The 18,059-nt window shown below is 40.1% G+C and overlaps 1 protein-coding gene across 5 annotated transcripts in view; it reads left to right on the top strand.

The window, feature by feature from the left end:
- Window positions 1-2,417: 2,417 nt before the first annotated feature.
- The window catches only part of DNAI3 (dynein axonemal intermediate chain 3), a 55,450-nt gene continuing 39,808 nt past the window's right edge, over window positions 2,418-18,059 (top strand). For all 5 annotated transcript variants that reach the window (XR_006283433.1, XR_006283434.1, XM_043521354.1 and 2 more), the window contains exons 1-3: window positions 2,418-2,512; window positions 14,029-14,167; window positions 16,386-16,427. Coding sequence is in view for 3 of the 5 variants with exons in the window: in XM_043521354.1 (XP_043377289.1) it covers window positions 14,044-14,167; window positions 16,386-16,427 (166 nt within the window). In the remaining 2 variants the exon portion in view is untranslated. The remainder of the gene's footprint in view (window positions 2,513-14,028; window positions 14,168-16,385; window positions 16,428-18,059) is intronic.

The following is an 18,059-nucleotide window of genomic DNA, read 5'->3' as shown; positions in this document are numbered from 1 at the left end:
GAATGCGTTACCTAGGGAGGTGGTGGAATCTCCTTCCCTAGAAGTTTTTAAGGTCAGGCTTCACAAAGCCCTGGCTGGGATGATTTAGTCGGGGATCAGTCCTGCGTTGAGCAGGGGGTTGGACTAGATGACCTCCTGAGGTCCCTTCCAACCCTGATATTCTATGATTCTAAAACAAATCTGTTTCCGTGCTTGCGTTACCAATAGCATCCAGGAAGTCAACACGGAAAAATCTAAATAAACACCTGTTTTACTTGTCATTATTATGCTGTTTAGTTTTTGCATGTCGTTCAGCTTGGACTCTCAGAATCAGTGAAGTCCTTGTCATTTTTATCATTCGTTTCCCTTTCAGATTCTCAGTAGGGTAATGTTTGGGTTGCAAAGAATGCAGGGGGATGTTTATTTTTATAAAATTTGCATTGGAATTGGATATTATTCACCCACTATAATTTTAAATAAAATTGAATGTTTCTATTGATGTAGCTTGTTTTTATACAACTTAAATTTGGGGCCAGATTTGAATTGAAGTGTTATTTTAAATATGCTTTGCACAAAAAATAATGTTTAGTATAGTAATTATTTTATTGTTCATGCTGTAGTAGAAGGGGTTAAAACACAGGTGATGTGGGTTGTTTTCTTGATATTGCCACTAAATTCCTGTTTGACTTTGGATAAGTCACTTGCCCTCTTTGTGTTCTAGTTTCCTCAGCTGAAAACGGGACTAATAATCCTGGTCTATCTCACATAGGTATTGTGAGGATTAATTTTCTACTGGTTGTAAAGTGCTTTGAAATTGTTGGAAGAACGGCCTTATGCCAAGTGATGAACTTTTGATATATATACTATTTATATACTGTTTCTTGAAATGTAATGTCACAGCCAGACTGTTATATAAAATGTTTTGGAATATTATGTATGTACTGTAATACTAGTTCTGTGTCTGGATTTTTTTTTTTTTCAGTATTCCTGATTTGGAAGAAAGAATACACTGTGCTGTAATTAGTTGCATTTGGATCTTTAATAAAATCTTCATCTTCCAGTAACAAAATCATAATTACGAAGAGCAGTCTGCGGGGGGAGGGTTGAGCTATGCTGAATGACTTCCATTGACTATAGTTCTACACAGGCAGTCATAATAAACATCAAATATAATTAAAGTTATTAGCTGGACTTCAAAGAGACAATAAGACTCTTTCCTGAGGATCAGTCACTCCCGAACTAGGATACAAAAGATCACTTTGGTACAGCTCCCTAAGGTGAGGGTAGTTTCATGAAAGATAGAAACTGCCCTAGGAATGTGTGATTAGTACTGATCTTATACCTGCTGACCCCTTGCCCAGCCTGTGGCAGACTCAGCAGTGGCAAAAAAAATCTTTTCCTTTATAATTTCTGGGGGGGACGACTGGGAGAGTCAGAGACAGTATCAGCAGATTTATAAGAGATTAGGACCCTCCTGATTGTGTGGAAAGGAACAGAAGAAAGTGGCACTCATGTCCCCTAGGTTGTCATTATTATTGTACAGCAGTAGCATTTAAAAGGCTCAGTCAAGGGCTCCATTGAGCTAGATGCTGTACACAGAACACAAAGATGAACCTTTAGCCCCAAAGAGCTTACAATCAAGTAAGGCAATCTAAATGATTCTCATACTTCGCCTAAAATCTTTAAGACCAGCACTGAAGGAGGGAGATTTACAAACAAAACAAACTATCTCACCAAAACACCTAAATTCCCACCCCTGTCTGAAGGGACTCACAACAGCCTTAGAATGACTAAGAGAACCCCAAAACAAGGGGGACTTTCAATTTCAGGGCCTGGAAGGGGGGGATGGAAATGGGACATGAGCTGCCTGTGTGTGGGGGTAGGGTGGCAGCTTTAGCAACCGAGGGGGAATCTTGACACAGGTGCAGAGGCTATGTCGGAAGAGCTAGCACAAAAGCAAAGGTCTTCCAGCAGCAGCTTGTGGTTAAGGTTTGTGGAGGGGAGAGGTGTGTGTGAAGTGTCTCCATCTCTATGGATAAGCCTTGGGGCAGCAGGTCTGTTCCCCCTGCCTTCACCTTAAAAACAGATTGCAGGGATCTGATAGCCATCCTCCTGCTCGCAGCCAGGTGTCTATACCCCACGCAGGCCGCTCCTTTGCTGCACTGAACAGCCAGAGGAGCCCACAATGCGCCCAGAACAGACTCTTTCTTCATCCTCCCCAGTGAGGAGACCGCAATCCCCAGCATGCATTGCTCACCGTCTCACACCAGTGGCTACGAGAATGGCGGCGTATAGCATGCTGGGAATTGTAGTCTTCTCGGTGTCGCCTTTAGAACAGAATTCGTATGTCTCAGCCAATCGCGACTCCCCTTGCAGGGGGCGGGTTGAATTCGAAGGCGCGTATTGCCTGATAGAATTGTCAGTCCTGCTTGTCATTCGGCCCTAGCAACCGAAGCATCCTAACGACGCCTGCAGCGTGGGCTGAGGCCCTTTTCGCCCAGACCCCAGAGTGGACCCCTGAGCCTGCAGGCAGGTAAGCGGGGCCGGGGGCAGAGAGGGGTTCTGGGCGTGGAGGTCTCAGCCGAGCGCAGGGTGAGCATCTGGCAGCCCCGGGGCATAAACCCCCACAGAGGGGTAATCACAGGGGCAGGGTGACCCCCCCATCCCGATTCAATGAGAGCCACCCCGCCTCCCGCCTCTCAGCCGCTCGCCCTCCAAAATACTCACCCCTTGGGTATGCAGCCCGCAGCCCCAGGAGGGTGCAGGAGAAAGGGGAGGGGAAGGGGAGCAAGGGGCTTAGAAATGGTGCGGAGTGATTGGGATGGCAAGAGAAAGCAGGTTTCAGAGTAACAGCCGATGAAGTGAGCTGTAGCTCACGAAAGCTTATGCTCAAATAAATTGGTTAGTCTCTAAGAGAAAGCAGTGAAGTCAAAAAGGAAGCAGAAGAAGAAAGGCCAAATCAGCAAAGAAAACCTCTTTGAGAGAGATGGGGGCGGGGAGAGAAGATTTTAATTGTCATCTAAAATGAGTGACAAAATATGGCCTAAGGAAAAACATAAACACTGTACACGAGGGCAGAAAAGAAGCATCAGGATAAAGAGAAGAAAGGAAAAGGTGGTACTAGGAAGCTTGCTTTGGGCAATATTTTGAACCTGTGATTTAATCTAATTTTGGTGGTTTCTAGCAACAAACACCACAATGTGAAAATGGTCCTGACCCTGGGACCAGACCTCCATTTGGACACTATAAAATTTATAACATGGGTCTGTTATACAGATCGCACTCATTTTCTTTTTGAAAAGTTGCAGGCAGATTCCCAGTGTTCAGGGCAGACTCCACTTAGGGCAAAAATGCACAGTCCACACTTACCAAGATGAACATGCTGGTACCTGTAGATTTCCATGAGCACCTCTGTTCAGAATAAGATGGAGTATTGCATGCCATGGTCTGTAGTCTTAGCAAAGACAGCACCTACAAGGTGGCTGAAAATTTGATCAAAATGGAGCGTAGCATGCTGAAACCTGTAGTCGGGATTCTTTGTATTGTCTGGAATTTACCTTGGAATCCACACTGTGCTGCAGGATTGTGCTCTAGAATCTAAGATTTTATTTTTAAAATATTATGTTTCTAGTCCCGGTGGTTGCAAAAAAAAGCTTGAAAATGTTAATCTGATGTAAGATGATGCATTGCAGTCTTCCTGAGTCTACAGTCACCCAGAAACTATAACTCAGAGATGTGTACACTGCTCCCTGCTTCCAGTGAGATGATCGAGACCTAAATATGGCATTTTAAATGTCAACATTTTTACATTGCTGATAATTTTAGCAGAAACATCTAACTGATGTTCCACAGTCTCTAACTGCCTCCCTATGTCCCCTCAGGTGGCAAAACCCATCGAGCCCCTAACGAGGCCCTGATTCAGGAAAGCATTTAAGGATATGTTTGACTGGTGTGGAACGACTCACATGCTCAGATGCTTGCTTGGATCAGGGCCTCAATTGCCAAAAATTCTAGCTTAATTCCAAACAACTTCTGTAATGCACTTATACGTTGTCAGATCATATATTTGGGGGCATATCGAAAACTGTGTACGGCAGATTACATAAAGTTAATCAAAATAAACAACACAAGGGCTTCTGAACAGATTTGATCATTCTTAGCTGTTACTGTTAACAATTGTAGCTTCTTTTTTTTTTTTTTTCTTTTTTCCAAACAGGAATGTGCTTTTTAAGTTGCCAGTGTCCCTTTAATTTAGATCTGGTGACACAGACAACAAAATAATAAAGTACGTTTTTGATACTTTGCTGGTACTGTTTTGTTCTGTAGACGTACATTTGATGATTCAGTATTTTTAAATTGTAATAAATCAGTTTCAAATTAGTAATACAAACAAACATGACCTTAAATGGTTCAATTAGGCCACTAATTAATCTTTCTTCCTTCTCAGTTTAGACAGCATCCCTTTCATTGCTCATAACTAATCACCTTTCTCTTTCTGTGGCACCCGGCAACTTTGTGGATTTGTTTCATAATTCTACTTTTTTCGGTCCATTAAACAATTAGGAGAACATTCTGATCTTCATTTTTCTTCTGAGAGTCTAAGGACTGCACATCGGTTCCATGATGACAATTAATCTGTAAAATATCTAACACAAAGTTGTCAAACAATGTCTGCTTGGACATTACCAGTTAATATATGATCTTGTTCTGACAATTTGTGCTGAAAATTGACTCCTCATAGTTTATGAAAGATTGTAGATAGTTAAATCACATGTATCTGTGCACATAAACAGCCCACAGATAAAATATCTGGTTTATTTAATACCGGGGTTTGTACATTATATTATGTTTTCAATAATTATTCTTTGTATACATGTTTTGTACACTCTGCTGTTATTTTTCAAGTTTAGTGTTCAGGTATTTAGTTAATGAACATCACTATGAAAATATTGCATTTGGGTATTTATATGTATATGTAATGGAGTCCTACTCTTATGCAGTATAAGAACTTAGAGAGAGCTCTCTGTGAGGATAGGAACTGAACATGGACAAAACATTTCTGCTTGACATTAAAAATTAAACTCTTGGCCTCTTCTGAAAAATTCACAGAGCAAGATTCTTATTTGGATTGTAAGCTCCCCTGGGCAGGAGACATTTCTTTTTCTGTTTTTTGTACATTGTTGACCATACTGTCAGTGTTTAACAAAAAGTGACTAACAAAATGTTATTCAAGTAATAGTGGAAGTTGTACTTAACTTGGCAGAATAGCTACTTGGCAAGGCTGATAGTACCTACTATGGTTTGTGCTACATTTTTCTAAGAGAAGGTGAGACAGCATAGTCTAGTACAGGGGTGGCCAACCTATGGCTTAGGAACCACATGTGGCTCTTCAGAAGTTAATATGTGGTTCCTTGTATAGGCACCAACTCCAGGGCTGGAGCAACAGGTGCCAACTTTCCAATGTGCCGGAGGGTGTTCACTGCTCAACCCCTGGCTCTGCCACAGGCCCTGCCCCCACTCCATCCTTCTCACCCGCTCCCCTGAGACTGCCGTGCTCTCGCTGCTCCCCCCAGAGCCTCCTGCATGCCATGAAACAGCTGATCGGGAGGTGCGGGGAGGGAGAGAGAGGTGCTGATCAGCGGGGCTGCCAGTGGAAGGAAGGCGCTGGGAGCAGGGGGAGAGGAACCGATGGGGGGCTGCTGACGTATTACTGTGGCTCTTTGGCAATGTACCTTGGTAAATTCTGGCTTCTTTTCAGGCTCAGGTTGGCCACCCCGGTCTAGTGGCTACTGTTCAGGAATGAGAATCAGGAGACCTCATTTTTAGTTCTTACTCTGTCACTGGCTCAACTTTGTGAGCTGAGGAAAGTCACTGAGGGCCAGATTTTCAAAAGTGTCCTCAAAGTTTAGGTGCCTTGCTTTTTTAGTTTTTTATCTAAGACACTACTGTATCTAAAGTTAGGAAACTAAATATGTAGGTGTCCAAAGCAGAGGCAAGTCCTGAAAATGTTAGCTTTAGCTTATACATTAAGGACCAATAGTTTACAGGAGATCCCAGCATAATACCAAAGTGAATGTTATAATATTTTAGAGACTTTGATTCATGTCAGCTACCCACAGGGGCTCATAAAGGTTAAGGCCTTGATTCTCCACTGCGCTGCACTTTGTACAGTCACATACCTCTGAGTAATATGTTGCTAAATCAAAATGGTAGTATTTTACATCCACTTTGCAGCGATGTAAATGGTAGGGGCCTGATTCTGTTTCCAGTGAAATCTATAGAAGTTTTGCTGTTGAATTCAGTAGGAATAAGATCAGGCCCTAATAGCGTCCTAACTACAGACAAATGCATGCCTAGAGAATGAAAAATTTTGAGTCAGAACTGATGTATTGTTTGTGAGATTATAAAAGAAGGCTAATTAGATTTTTTTTTCTAACTATATTGTAATAAATGTATGTCCATCTGTCTCCCAGCTGGTACCTAAGCAGCCTCTGTGGGTTCCAGATTTGATCTCCATCACTCAACTCAGTTACATTTCACATTCCCACCCACTCCTGCAATCTTCCTGCCAACCCCTCACTTGTCTGTATGACCTCTCAGTTGTACAGAGGATAAAGGGGGAAGAGTTAAGTAGACTGGAGAGATTTTTAAAATTTATTTTAAAGAGATTTGTTTGTAAACTCTTTTTCTCAGCACAGTAGCTTTAAAGTCAAACAAAAGAATGGAACACATGGATGTCTTATAAACTAATATGCTTTGTAAATTACTTTCCTAAAAAGAGTCATGTGATTAATCTCAGATATTTCAGTGTTTCCTCTATTCATATGACTTATGGTTTTGATTACTCACTAGAAACAAATCAAAATTTCCAATCCGGATTCATTTCAATATTGAATAAGGAAGTGGTGAAGTAATGTGACTGTACTAAATATTCAATGGTTCATTTTGTCCTCCAATTAATTTTCAGAATTACTGTCTGCTTTGTGTTGCAAAACATTCTCTCTTTCATCCAGAGGCTTCAAGCTTCTGGCTCAAGTTAGAGCAGTGACAGGATCCCTTTGTAGGAACAGGACCACAGACGGTGCCAGTGGGCAACAGTTGTTTTAAATGTACAATGATATGGATCAGTAGTGACTTTCTGTGTACTTGCATTTGTCAATCTTGCACCTTCCTTATGATGTGCCATGTAGGATTTTTTTGTAGGGCTGTGCTTGGAGGTTTTGACAACATTTTCTCTATCTTTTCAGCCAAATCTTTAGCATAATATGCCCATAAAGATAGATTGCCTTTCTTCTCGTCTTTTGGAGCAGCATACAATCATTCTAATTAGACAGTCCCAACACATTTTTAAAAACACAGAAGTTAATATGTGTCTCAGAACTGTAAGATAAACACGTTACTCCCTGCAAAGCCTGGGTGCAAGAATATAGGCAGGCAAGAATCAATGAGTACATTATATGCACAACATAAATATATTTATAGAAAAGCAGTTGGAAAGTGAGTTTAGTTGTACATTAGCAATCTTCAGTAGAAATGGTTATGAACAAGTTTCATGATATCAAATTAAGATTGAGTAAACATATGGTAAAACCTTGAATCCTTCACTTTAGAGTCATTCCATGTAAAATTAGTAAATATGTTTCTTCTCAGATTGTGATTCAATTGCAAGTCCTTGTTAATTCTCATAAAATGGCAGCTCTAGAACTGCAGTGGTTTCAGAGTTCTGGAATGTTAACTGATCTTGTGCGAGTGCGGTTATGACTTATGGTAAAAGAAGGTGGTTTATATTTATACAACTCATGAATGGATTTAAGCCAGGGGACCATATTTGCACTAATCAGTAATGATTAACAAATTCTTAGATGCAGGTGTTGCCCATCACCTGTCATTCCCATGCTCTGGTAAAAGAGGAAAAATAGATTATTTCTAGATTATAGTTTTCTATCTTGTTCATGGTGAAACAGAAAATGGGTGGGGTGGAATCCCAAATACTGTTAAAAAAAAAAAATTACAGTTAACCCTGACCTGACTCCCATTGAAGTCAATGACAAAATATATATTAATTTCAGTAGCCGCTAGATTAGTTCCCAAATCTAGAATAATAGATGACCACTTCTACCTCTCTTCTCTAGTGGCTGCCTCCAAATTAAAATTTTACAGGTTCTGACTGTGTAGAGCTGAATATGATATTTGATTTCTTATTCCTTCTAGAATGATTTGAGAGTAGTGGCATAAAAAAGAGAAGCACCAAGTTTCTCAATGTGGGGAGGAAAGATATTAAACTAAAAGTTAGGATGATCCTTTAAGTTGCAACACACACATCTAGACTTATTTCTTTTCACATTCAAACTAGGGCTGTTGATTAATCATAGTTAACTTATGCGATTAAAAATATTAACCTTGATTTTAAAAATTAATCATGATTAATCGCAGTTTTAATTGGACTGTTAAACGATAGAATACCAATTGAAATTTATTAAATATTTTTGGATGTTTTTCTACATTATCAAATATATTGATTTCAATTACAACACAGAATACAAAATGTACACTGCTCACTTTATATTATTTTTATTATAAATATTTGCATTGTAAAAATGATAAAAAAGTATTTTTCAATTCACCTCATACAAGTACTGTAGTGCAGTCTTTTTATTGTGAAAGTGCAATTTACAAATGTAGATTTTTTTTGTTATCTAATTGCACTCAAAAACAAAACAATGTAAAACTTTAGAGCCTACAAGTCCACTCACTCCTACTTATCGTTCAGCCACTCGCTAACACAAACATGTTTGTTTACATTTACCAGAGATAATGCTCCCACTTCTTATTTACAATGTCACCAGAAAGTGAGAAGAGGCATTCGCATGGGACTTTTGTAGCCAGCACGACAAGGTATCTATGTGCCAGCTATGCTTAACATTCCGATGCCCCTTCATGATTCAACCACTATTCTAGAGGACGTGCTTCCATGCTGATGACGCTCGTTAAAAATATAATGCGTTAATTAAATTTGAGACTGAACTCCTCGGGGGAGAATTGTATGTCTCTGGGTCTGTTTTACCCGCTTTCTGCCATATATTTCATGTTATAGACGTCTCGGATGATGACTCAGCACATGTTCATTTCAAGAACACTTTCGCTGCAGATTTGACAAACACAAAGAAGGTACCAATGTGAGATTTCTACAGCACTTGACCCAAGGTTTAAGAATCTGAAGTGCCTTCCAAAATCTGAGAGGGATGAGGTGTGGAGCATGTTTTCAGAAGTCTTAAAAAAGCAACACTCCAATGTGGAAACTACAGAACCTGAACCACCAAAAAAGAAAATCGACCTTCTGCTGGTGGCATTTGACTCAGTCGATCTGCACTGCTTTGGATTGTTATCAAGCAGAACCTGTCTGCAGCATGGACCCATGTCCTCTGGAATGTTGGTTGAAGCGCAAAGGGAGATATGAATCTTTAGCGCATCTGGCACGTAAATATCTTACGATGCTGGCTACAACAGTGCCATGCGAACACCCGTTCTCACTTTCAGGTGACATTGTGATCAAGAAGCGGGCAGCATTATCTCCTGCAAATGTAAACAAACTTGTTTGTCTGAGCGATTGGCTGAACACAAAATAGGACAGAGTTGACTTGTAAGCTGTAAAGTTTTACATTTTTTTTTTGAATGCAGTTATTTTTTGTATATAATTCTACATTTGTAAGTTCAACTTTCATGATAAAGAGATTGCACTACAGTACTTGTATTAGGTGAATTGAAAAAAACTCTTGTTTTTTACAGTACAAATATTTGTAATAAAAATAAATATAAAGTGAGCACTGTAGACTTTGTATTCTGTGTTATAATTGAAATCAATATATTTGAAAATGTGGAAAACATCCACAAATATTTAAATAAATGGTATTCTATTATTAACAGTGTGATTAATCATGATTAATTTTTTTAATTGCTTGACAGCCCTAGTACAAACCATTTTAGGCTTCTTAAAATACCTTCTTTAAGTTTTTCCCCTGGGGAGTCTCTGATTCTCTGGTATTGTTTTGTTTTTTTTAAATCTCACCTACTTTCAGTCTCAGGTCCTTTGTGGTGAATATGGTATCTGTCCAAAGGACGCTGGAGGGACCTCCCTTTAGGGCTCATCAGTGATTCTCTGGTAATAAGTGTTGTATCATGGCCTGCCCCATGATATGAGTGCATGGCCTTTCTTTTATTACTATTACTATTGTGGTAACGCCCAAAATATACTAGGTGCTGTGCAACCACTTATGACAATATGGTCCTTGCCCCAATTAGTTTACATTCCTAAAAACTAGTTTCAAATTTGTATGCCCACATTATAGAGACTTGTGGCACAATGCAACTGCCACTCCAGCCTTCATTACTTATGCTTAAATCTTCTGGTTGTTCACTAATAATATCTGACCTAAGAAAGCCTGGACCAATCTGGTTGTAAAAATTGCTAGTTAATTGGATGCTAGGTGTATATTTTCCACATGATGGTGCTGCAACTGTGTTTCACGTTTTTGTTTTGTTTTGTTTGGTCTTGTCTGGCCCATACTGCTGGCAGGATTTTACGTTTATATCAAGCAGAATAGACCCTTCTTACAACCTGTGATCTCTGCTATTCTAATTGGTTTTTAATATTATAATAATTTTCATTATACATATGAAAAGCTCTGTTGGACTATTTCAGTGGAAAAGAAGGCAGAAGCAGAAAGCTGTTTTCTTGAGATTCTTTTATGTATTATGACTATGGTGACCACTCTGAAGCAGAAAAAAAGAGCCTGTTTACTTCTTTCCTAAACCCTCTCTCCTATCCTTTGAGAGGGAGAAGTGGGAGGGAAGAAGGAGAATGAAATAAGCCAGACAGCCACTGGTTGAGCCTCCAGATGTGTGTAGAGAATAATGAAGTCAAAGAAGAAATGTGTGTGACTGTATGTTGTAACTAATTTTACAGTTGTTCAAGTTTTCCCTTAATGGTGTCAAACTAAAAAGTCAGTTGAGGCAAGTGGCCAATTACTCTGGATTTGCAGTGGTGGGAATGAGAACAGAATCTGGGCCTACAGCTTTTTCCCACATTCAGCCTCATGTGGGATTTGTGAATATTTTAAGGTTGAGGTCCCAGGCTAGACTGAAGGAAAACAGCGCTGGCACTGTCCAGCAATTGAAATGCCATGGACTGTTAATTGACAAAGAAAAAAAAATGATGAATATTTACAAATCCCTACTTTTCCTCTGTGATAAAGAAAACTGTGGTCAGGGAATGGCATATCATTTAACTGGTCATTGTATCTTCTCTGATATTATTTTCACTGTACTGGAATTTGCTCCCGTGGAACTGGAATCCTTCAAAGATGGTTGTTACCTGTCTTCAAGAAGTTTAGGTGAGAGGAAGGAGTGAGACACTGAAAACTGTAGGTAGCACAGTTTTATTCATTTTGAGCTGTGTTGAGATAGTAGCACCAACAGATTCTAGTTAGAGTAAAAATAGAGATAAATCTCTCTTTGGTAATACTCTGTACATTACTTCTGACAAAAATGCTGTGTGCAGCTATGCTCCTGCCTATGTTTAAAAACACCGGGACAAATAATGATACTCCACATGTTCCATGAAGACTGTAGCAAAAGTACACAGCTTTGTTTGTGTGTGAAACCTACTCTCACCATAACAAGGAGTCTGGTGGCATCTTAAAGACTAACAGATTTATTTGGGCACAAGCTTTCGTGGGTGAAAAACCACTTCTTCAGATGCATGGCGTGAAAATTACAGATGCAGGCATTATATACGGACATATGAAGAGAGGGGAGTTACCTCACAAGTGGAGAACCAGCGTTGACAGGGCCAATTCAATCAAGATGGATGTAGTCCCTGTAGCAAACCTCGTTGCCTGCTCTGTCCCCATATCTACTCTAGCGACACCGTCAGAGGACCCAACCACATCAGCCACACCATCAGAGGCTCATTCACCTGCACGTCTACTTATGTGATATATGCCATCATGTGCCAGCAATGCTCCTCTGCCATGTACATTGGCCAAACTGGACAGTCCCTACGTAAAAGAATAAATGGACACAAATCGGACATCAGAAACGGTAACATACAAAAGCCAGAAGGAGAACACTTCAATCTTCCTGGACATTCTGTAACAGACTTAAAAGTAGCTATACTTGAACAAAAAAATGTCAGAAACAGACTTCAAAGAGAAACTGCAGAACTAAAATTTATTTGCAAATTTAATACCATTAATTTGGGCTTGAATAGGAACTGGGAGTGGCTAGCTCATTACAAAAGCAGCTTTGCCTCTCCTGGAATTGACACCTCCTCATCAGTTATTGGGAGTGGACTACATCCACCCTGATCAAACTGGCCCTGTCAACACTGGTTCTCCACTTGTGAGTTAACTCCCTTCTCTTCATATATCAGTATTTAACGCCTGCATCTGTAATTTTCACTCCATGCATCTGAAGAAGTGTTTTTTTACCCACGAAAGCTTATGCCCAAATAAATCTGTTAGTCTTTAAGGTGCCATCGGACTCCTTGTTGTTTTTGTGGATACAGACTAACACAGTTACCCCCGGTACTTCACTACTCTCACCTTGTTATTTACCTTTTTAATTATTCAGCCCTGGAACAATCAATATTATAACTAGTCTACGAAGGACTTGTCTACACAGCATAGCAGTGTGCACGAGAGGATATAATTTCTAAACTGTACTGCGTTGCACGCTAACTGTGTTGGATCATATTAAAGAAGTTCTGTATTAAAATCACAAATGAGTTTGATTCCCCATAGTTTAAATTCTAGGGTATTACTAATTAAGAGGTCTCTTGGTTTTTGGTACTGTTTCTCTCCCTCTATGTGTGAAACTTGCAAGCTGCTAATTGTGTTAGTACATTCTAAGACAGAGTCTGTTCTCAAAGCAATTCACAGAGAGAGACTCAAAGTAATGCTCTAACAACAGAAACAGCACCCAGAGACTCCCTGCCCTTTTGTTGTATTAACAATTGTGATTAAAATAGAGATAGAGGATGTATGTGGATGGATGCTTGGTGTGGATAATAACTGAATGATCAGGGAGGTGCCAGCCTAAGAATCCAGTGTCCATCGGCTGAAGAAGGCGTCAAGTGGAAATAACCAGAGGACCCCCGGAGGGCAGACTGGAATCCACCCAACAGCCTCAAGAATGGGAGAACCAAAGAACAAGATAACATCTAGCAGCACGGAGCCGTCAGGAATGTGCTATCTGCTGATTGATTCAGCAACAGCATGATGAAGCAATTCCCATAGACTGGCATAGGAAGAAATTCCTATAAAAATGGACTCTAGAAAGTGAGAACTTTGGGGTCTGATTCTGCAAACCAACTTCCAGGAGCATCAGATGAGCATCTGACAAGGCCCTGCTCCCTCCTCATGTCCAGGCCACCTGGCCAGTGGCTTGGCATGAGCAACTCTAAGGCTGGTAACTATGATAACACCCTTGCAGAACCTGTCTGTGTGTGTTTGTATGAATGAATGTGTGAATAAATATGAGATTGAATGGAATGTTATAGCTATAACTAACTGCTTACTATGATTCTTTCTGTATTCACAATAAATGTGGTATTTTGCCTTTTCCCCTTTAATAAGATCCTGCTGGTTTTTATTTTATTGGTATAACAACTGGCCAATATAGACGCTACTGGCGCACATTAAAAGTTCCCTAGTGACCGCCTTACCTTAATGCACTATGGAATTTTTACTGCCAGTTAGTGCACAGCACACTGGTGTGCTTTAAAAATCACACCCCTCTAGCGCACATTGCTGTGCTGTGTGGACATGTCCTAAAACAGAAGCAGCAGCACTTTCCAACTATAAGATGCCACGTCAAAAGTACAGTAAGTTTGGGACATAAATGTTTGGACAGTGCCTTTAGACATGGACGAAAAAGACTTTAATGATAAGCTGTATAAATGTAAGCCTTGGCCAAAATTCTCATTTTGGCCAGCGGCAAACTTGACCCTTTGATTGCAGTATATTAATGCTATATATAATATCTTTCCAGACAGAAATCTGAAAAATGTTAGAAAGTCCAAAATCCAGCAAGACCTCTGAACTAAGTCCCAAAGGTTCAGTAAAGAAACTTAAAATTAAAGAACAAACCAAAGCTAAAGGATCAGCCAAAGGCAAGCGAAAACAGCTTGGTATGTATAATACTACAGCAGTAAAGAAAGATGTTGCCTAGATTTACATAGCAGCTACTTACATTGCTTGGGCTAAATGTTACAACATTAAAACTCACTAATTTGCACCAATGACTGGGAGATCTGTTATGAATTACTACAATTTTGTGAATTAGCAACTAAGTGATCAAAACACAAGCACTATGGACATTACATCACATAATTGACTATATTCATTTAGAAAAATATAGTTTAGATTTACTATGTGGCCTACTGGATAGAGCACTGGACTGGGACTCAGACAATCTATTTTCTATTCCCAGCTCTGCCACTGGGCTGAGGGTGACCTTAGCCATGTAACAGGACCGCTCTCTGACTCAGTTTCCCCAGCTATAATGTGGGGATAATGATGCTTATCTCGTTGTAATGCATTTTGAGATCTACCAATGAAAAGCATATGAGAGCTAAGTGTGGTTGATTATTATTGCTTTAGAATGAAGACAGAGGTTTAAGTACAGGAAAATACTGAGGTATCTCAGGTGCCACTGTGCAGAAAATGTTCAGTGTTGCATATTTAATAGTGAACACCGTCAATGTACTATCATTTTTTAAAAATATTATGAAGTCTCACTGTAATAACATGTAACTTTACTGGAGTGGTCTGGTATTATAACTCAGCTGAGAAGTGGGAAGAGAGAGTTAGCAAAGTGCAGGTTAGTGAGGCCCTCCTGTGTATTGTAAGGAACGAGTTTCTTCAGGGGTTTAGGCAAATTCACCCAAGAGGTCACAATGTGCTATCAAGGTGAGTGTCGAAATTGGACTCCATGTGCTGCTGCTCTGCTCTAAGGGGAGCTGGGCTGGAATCATGTCTGGAGAGGGCCAACTGATCACAGCAGAAACCAGAAAGGAAACACACCTCAGTGAATGGTATCAATAAAAACCTCTTCAGTTAAAACAATCATCAATACTATCAACAACAGGTCAGCACCCCAGGCTAGGTATGGACCCGGGTCAGTTCACGAGTGTAGACTGGAGGCCTATGTCCCCAGCACAGGAAGGACTGAAACCACAGCCAGAGTCTAGATCAGGGCCTTTTTCTCAGGGCTTCACTTGTTATTCAGACACAAAACTCACAAAGTAACACTGAACAAAGCTATTCCCCAGTCCTTCTTCTGGCCATCTGCCTGGGGCTATGTCTACACCTCAGAGCCTATGCCAGCACAGCTACATCAGCATATACTGACCTACCCTCCAATGTAGACACAGCACACACCAACAGAAGGGGTTTTCCAACTGGAGTAGGAACACCACTCCCCAAACGGCATTAGCTATGCCGGCAGAAGCATTCTTCTGTCAACATAGCTGTGTCTACAGGTCTCTGGTCTGGTCCTTGGGATCTCTGGTTTCTTCAGTCAAGTGCTGAAGCGGCTCTTGGGCAGGAGCCTCCACCAAGTATCCTCCATCCTCGGTGGTCAGCCTAGAATGAGCTGGGCTGCTCCCTTTTATACTCAGGCAGCAGTTGGAGCATGCCCATCCTGTGGGGTTAACTCTTTCTTGCCTAGTGCGGGGTATGCAAACCCTGTCACACCCTCCCAATCACTATGTCTAGTGAGTGCTGTGCAGCAGAGCAGACTGAATGCCAGACCATTAATCCCTTCCTGTCCCGACTCATTGTAGGGTTTGTACACCATCACATAAGCTCAGGGATGCCCAATGACTTCTGGAGCTCCGCACTCCACCACTCTTTAGAAAGATGCAACATCTGCTCCTCTGAATACCAGCCAGCTCTACTGATCAAAGTGTTTAGGGGGTCCTGACCATTTACCATCCCATTCAGTCAGGACCATTTCTGGGTGGCAAGTTGCCCAGGGGATGCTATCAGGTAGAGAGTAGTGATTGCATTTGTGCCACAAGGTGGGAGATTTCCTCTTTGGTGTATTGAGCACCTGTTCACAATAAACATGAATTTTACATTTCTCTCAAAATTCAAAGAAATATCAATGCCTCCTTAAAACACATTCAGACACTCATTCTAATAGGATTCAGTAGTTTCTTTTGTAAAATCTAAGTTGAATAGAAAGTGTATTGTGCTGCCTCGTCACAGGTTAGATTTTATGCATTATAAAGAATGTGTTGCCACTTGTGTACGTTATCCTATCAAATTAAAGATTGTACAAGGATAACTAATGTATTAGAATTTTTTAAATGCCAACTTAACATCATGTTATTGTATTTTCAGGTAAAAAAGATGAGGAAGTTGACATATCTATGGCTAGCATAGGTAAGTTCCATTATTGATCGGGATTTACAGTACCAATTTTAGAATATTTTACAGCATCCATAATCACTGAGGTTAATAATGTAGAAGAATAAGGAAAGATAAAGAAAAGTTTGCTATGGATGAGAAAGAATTAGAAACTATGAAAGAGTACATCTGCCTGAACTAACTAGTAAAGTACAACTGTCTGATTATCAGGCAGCTTGGTGTGGAGTGTCGGATAGGAATAGCTTTCCCAACCTAGAAGCCTGTGTTATCAGGAGTTGAAAAGAGGAGACGACAGCTTGTGCTGAAGAGAGCTGTGTACTGAAGGGGAGGTGAAGTGTATTTACAGGATGATATTATTGTAAATTACCTGCAGTCAAAAGAAAAACTTCAATATTTAAACCAAATATTTAGATTTCCTTCAATCATTGTTAAACCATTCTTAAATCTGGTTGGAAACTGATTTACAGTCCATTTCATTGGGGTCTACCATTACCAGCACCACAAGTAGGAGCCTGTTTCAGCAAGGGAGTGGCTTGCAGAATTAGGTACAGAAATTCCAATTGCCATTTAAAAACTTCTAAAAGAATTCACATGATGTCAACCACTTCTTCCCTAGTGGATATTTTTACCCTTGGATATTGAGTAAGAGGAGTGCAATTTTTGTTTTTAATAAGTTAAGTCTAGATATATTCACTTGTCTTAAATATTGTAGGATTTTTCATGCCTTTCTAGAACCCTCTTGTTATGCATTCTTTTGGACAGATTTTGCAGTTCTTGACCTCAATTGAAAATTTGCCTGAGAAAAGACTACCCCGTCAGGCTCAATAGGTTACATTCTCAGTTGGATGTATTGGCATTTATTGGTGCGGCTTTCATGGCTAAAAGCAGTTGCACACCTGAGACATCTGAGGCAAATCAGAATATACTCGTCATCAGAGGATTTTATAAAAAAAGACATAAATCCCTCCTTTCCCCCGAATAGCATGATATTATTCAGTACTGTGTGCTGATGGATGGAGGTAAAATTACACAGTCTTAGAAGTTTCACCTAAGCTTGGGTAAATTGTCTCTGCTTTTAATAAAGACAGAATATGTCTCGTCTTTCAGATGATATCAATGTTATGTTTATGATGTTCCTGGAAAGTCGTCAAGAGAAACAAATAAGAATTGTAGCTCCACCTAGTGGCGAACAATAGAAGAAAAAAACTGATATCCTTATGACTCAGTTTATATAGAATTATAGTAGTTGGAAATGCAAAAGATCCTATTCTCTAAACATACTATCTGTGCAGGATTCTCATTCCTGGTTCTTAGCTCCTTAGCATAAAACTAGCAAAATTCCCTTTGCTCTTTAGGGTTTGTTTGGCCCCTCAGGATAGTAGTATCAGGTTAAAGTGTGAACTGTGGGCACAGACATTATAATAGTACAATAAACAAACAGGAACCAATGTCCCCAAAACTAAGACTCTTCTAAAAGTCCACCACTACGATACAAGGCTCTTCCAAACAAATGGTACAACATTTGTGGTGTGCGGTAATAGAAGGGTTTCATTGGCACTCACTGGGGTTGACCTGCATAATTTATTTGTACCTTTACTACTCATGAATAATTTCACCATTCCAAAGTCATGCTGATAGTACCTGTTT

The sequence above is a fragment of the Chelonia mydas genome, chromosome 8 (genome assembly GCF_015237465.2).
Source record: "Chelonia mydas isolate rCheMyd1 chromosome 8, rCheMyd1.pri.v2, whole genome shotgun sequence".
Classification (NCBI taxonomy): Eukaryota; Metazoa; Chordata; order Testudines; family Cheloniidae; genus Chelonia; species Chelonia mydas.
The sequence above is the reverse complement of the archived record's forward strand: the minus strand, read 5'-3'. Positions and strand labels throughout refer to the sequence as shown.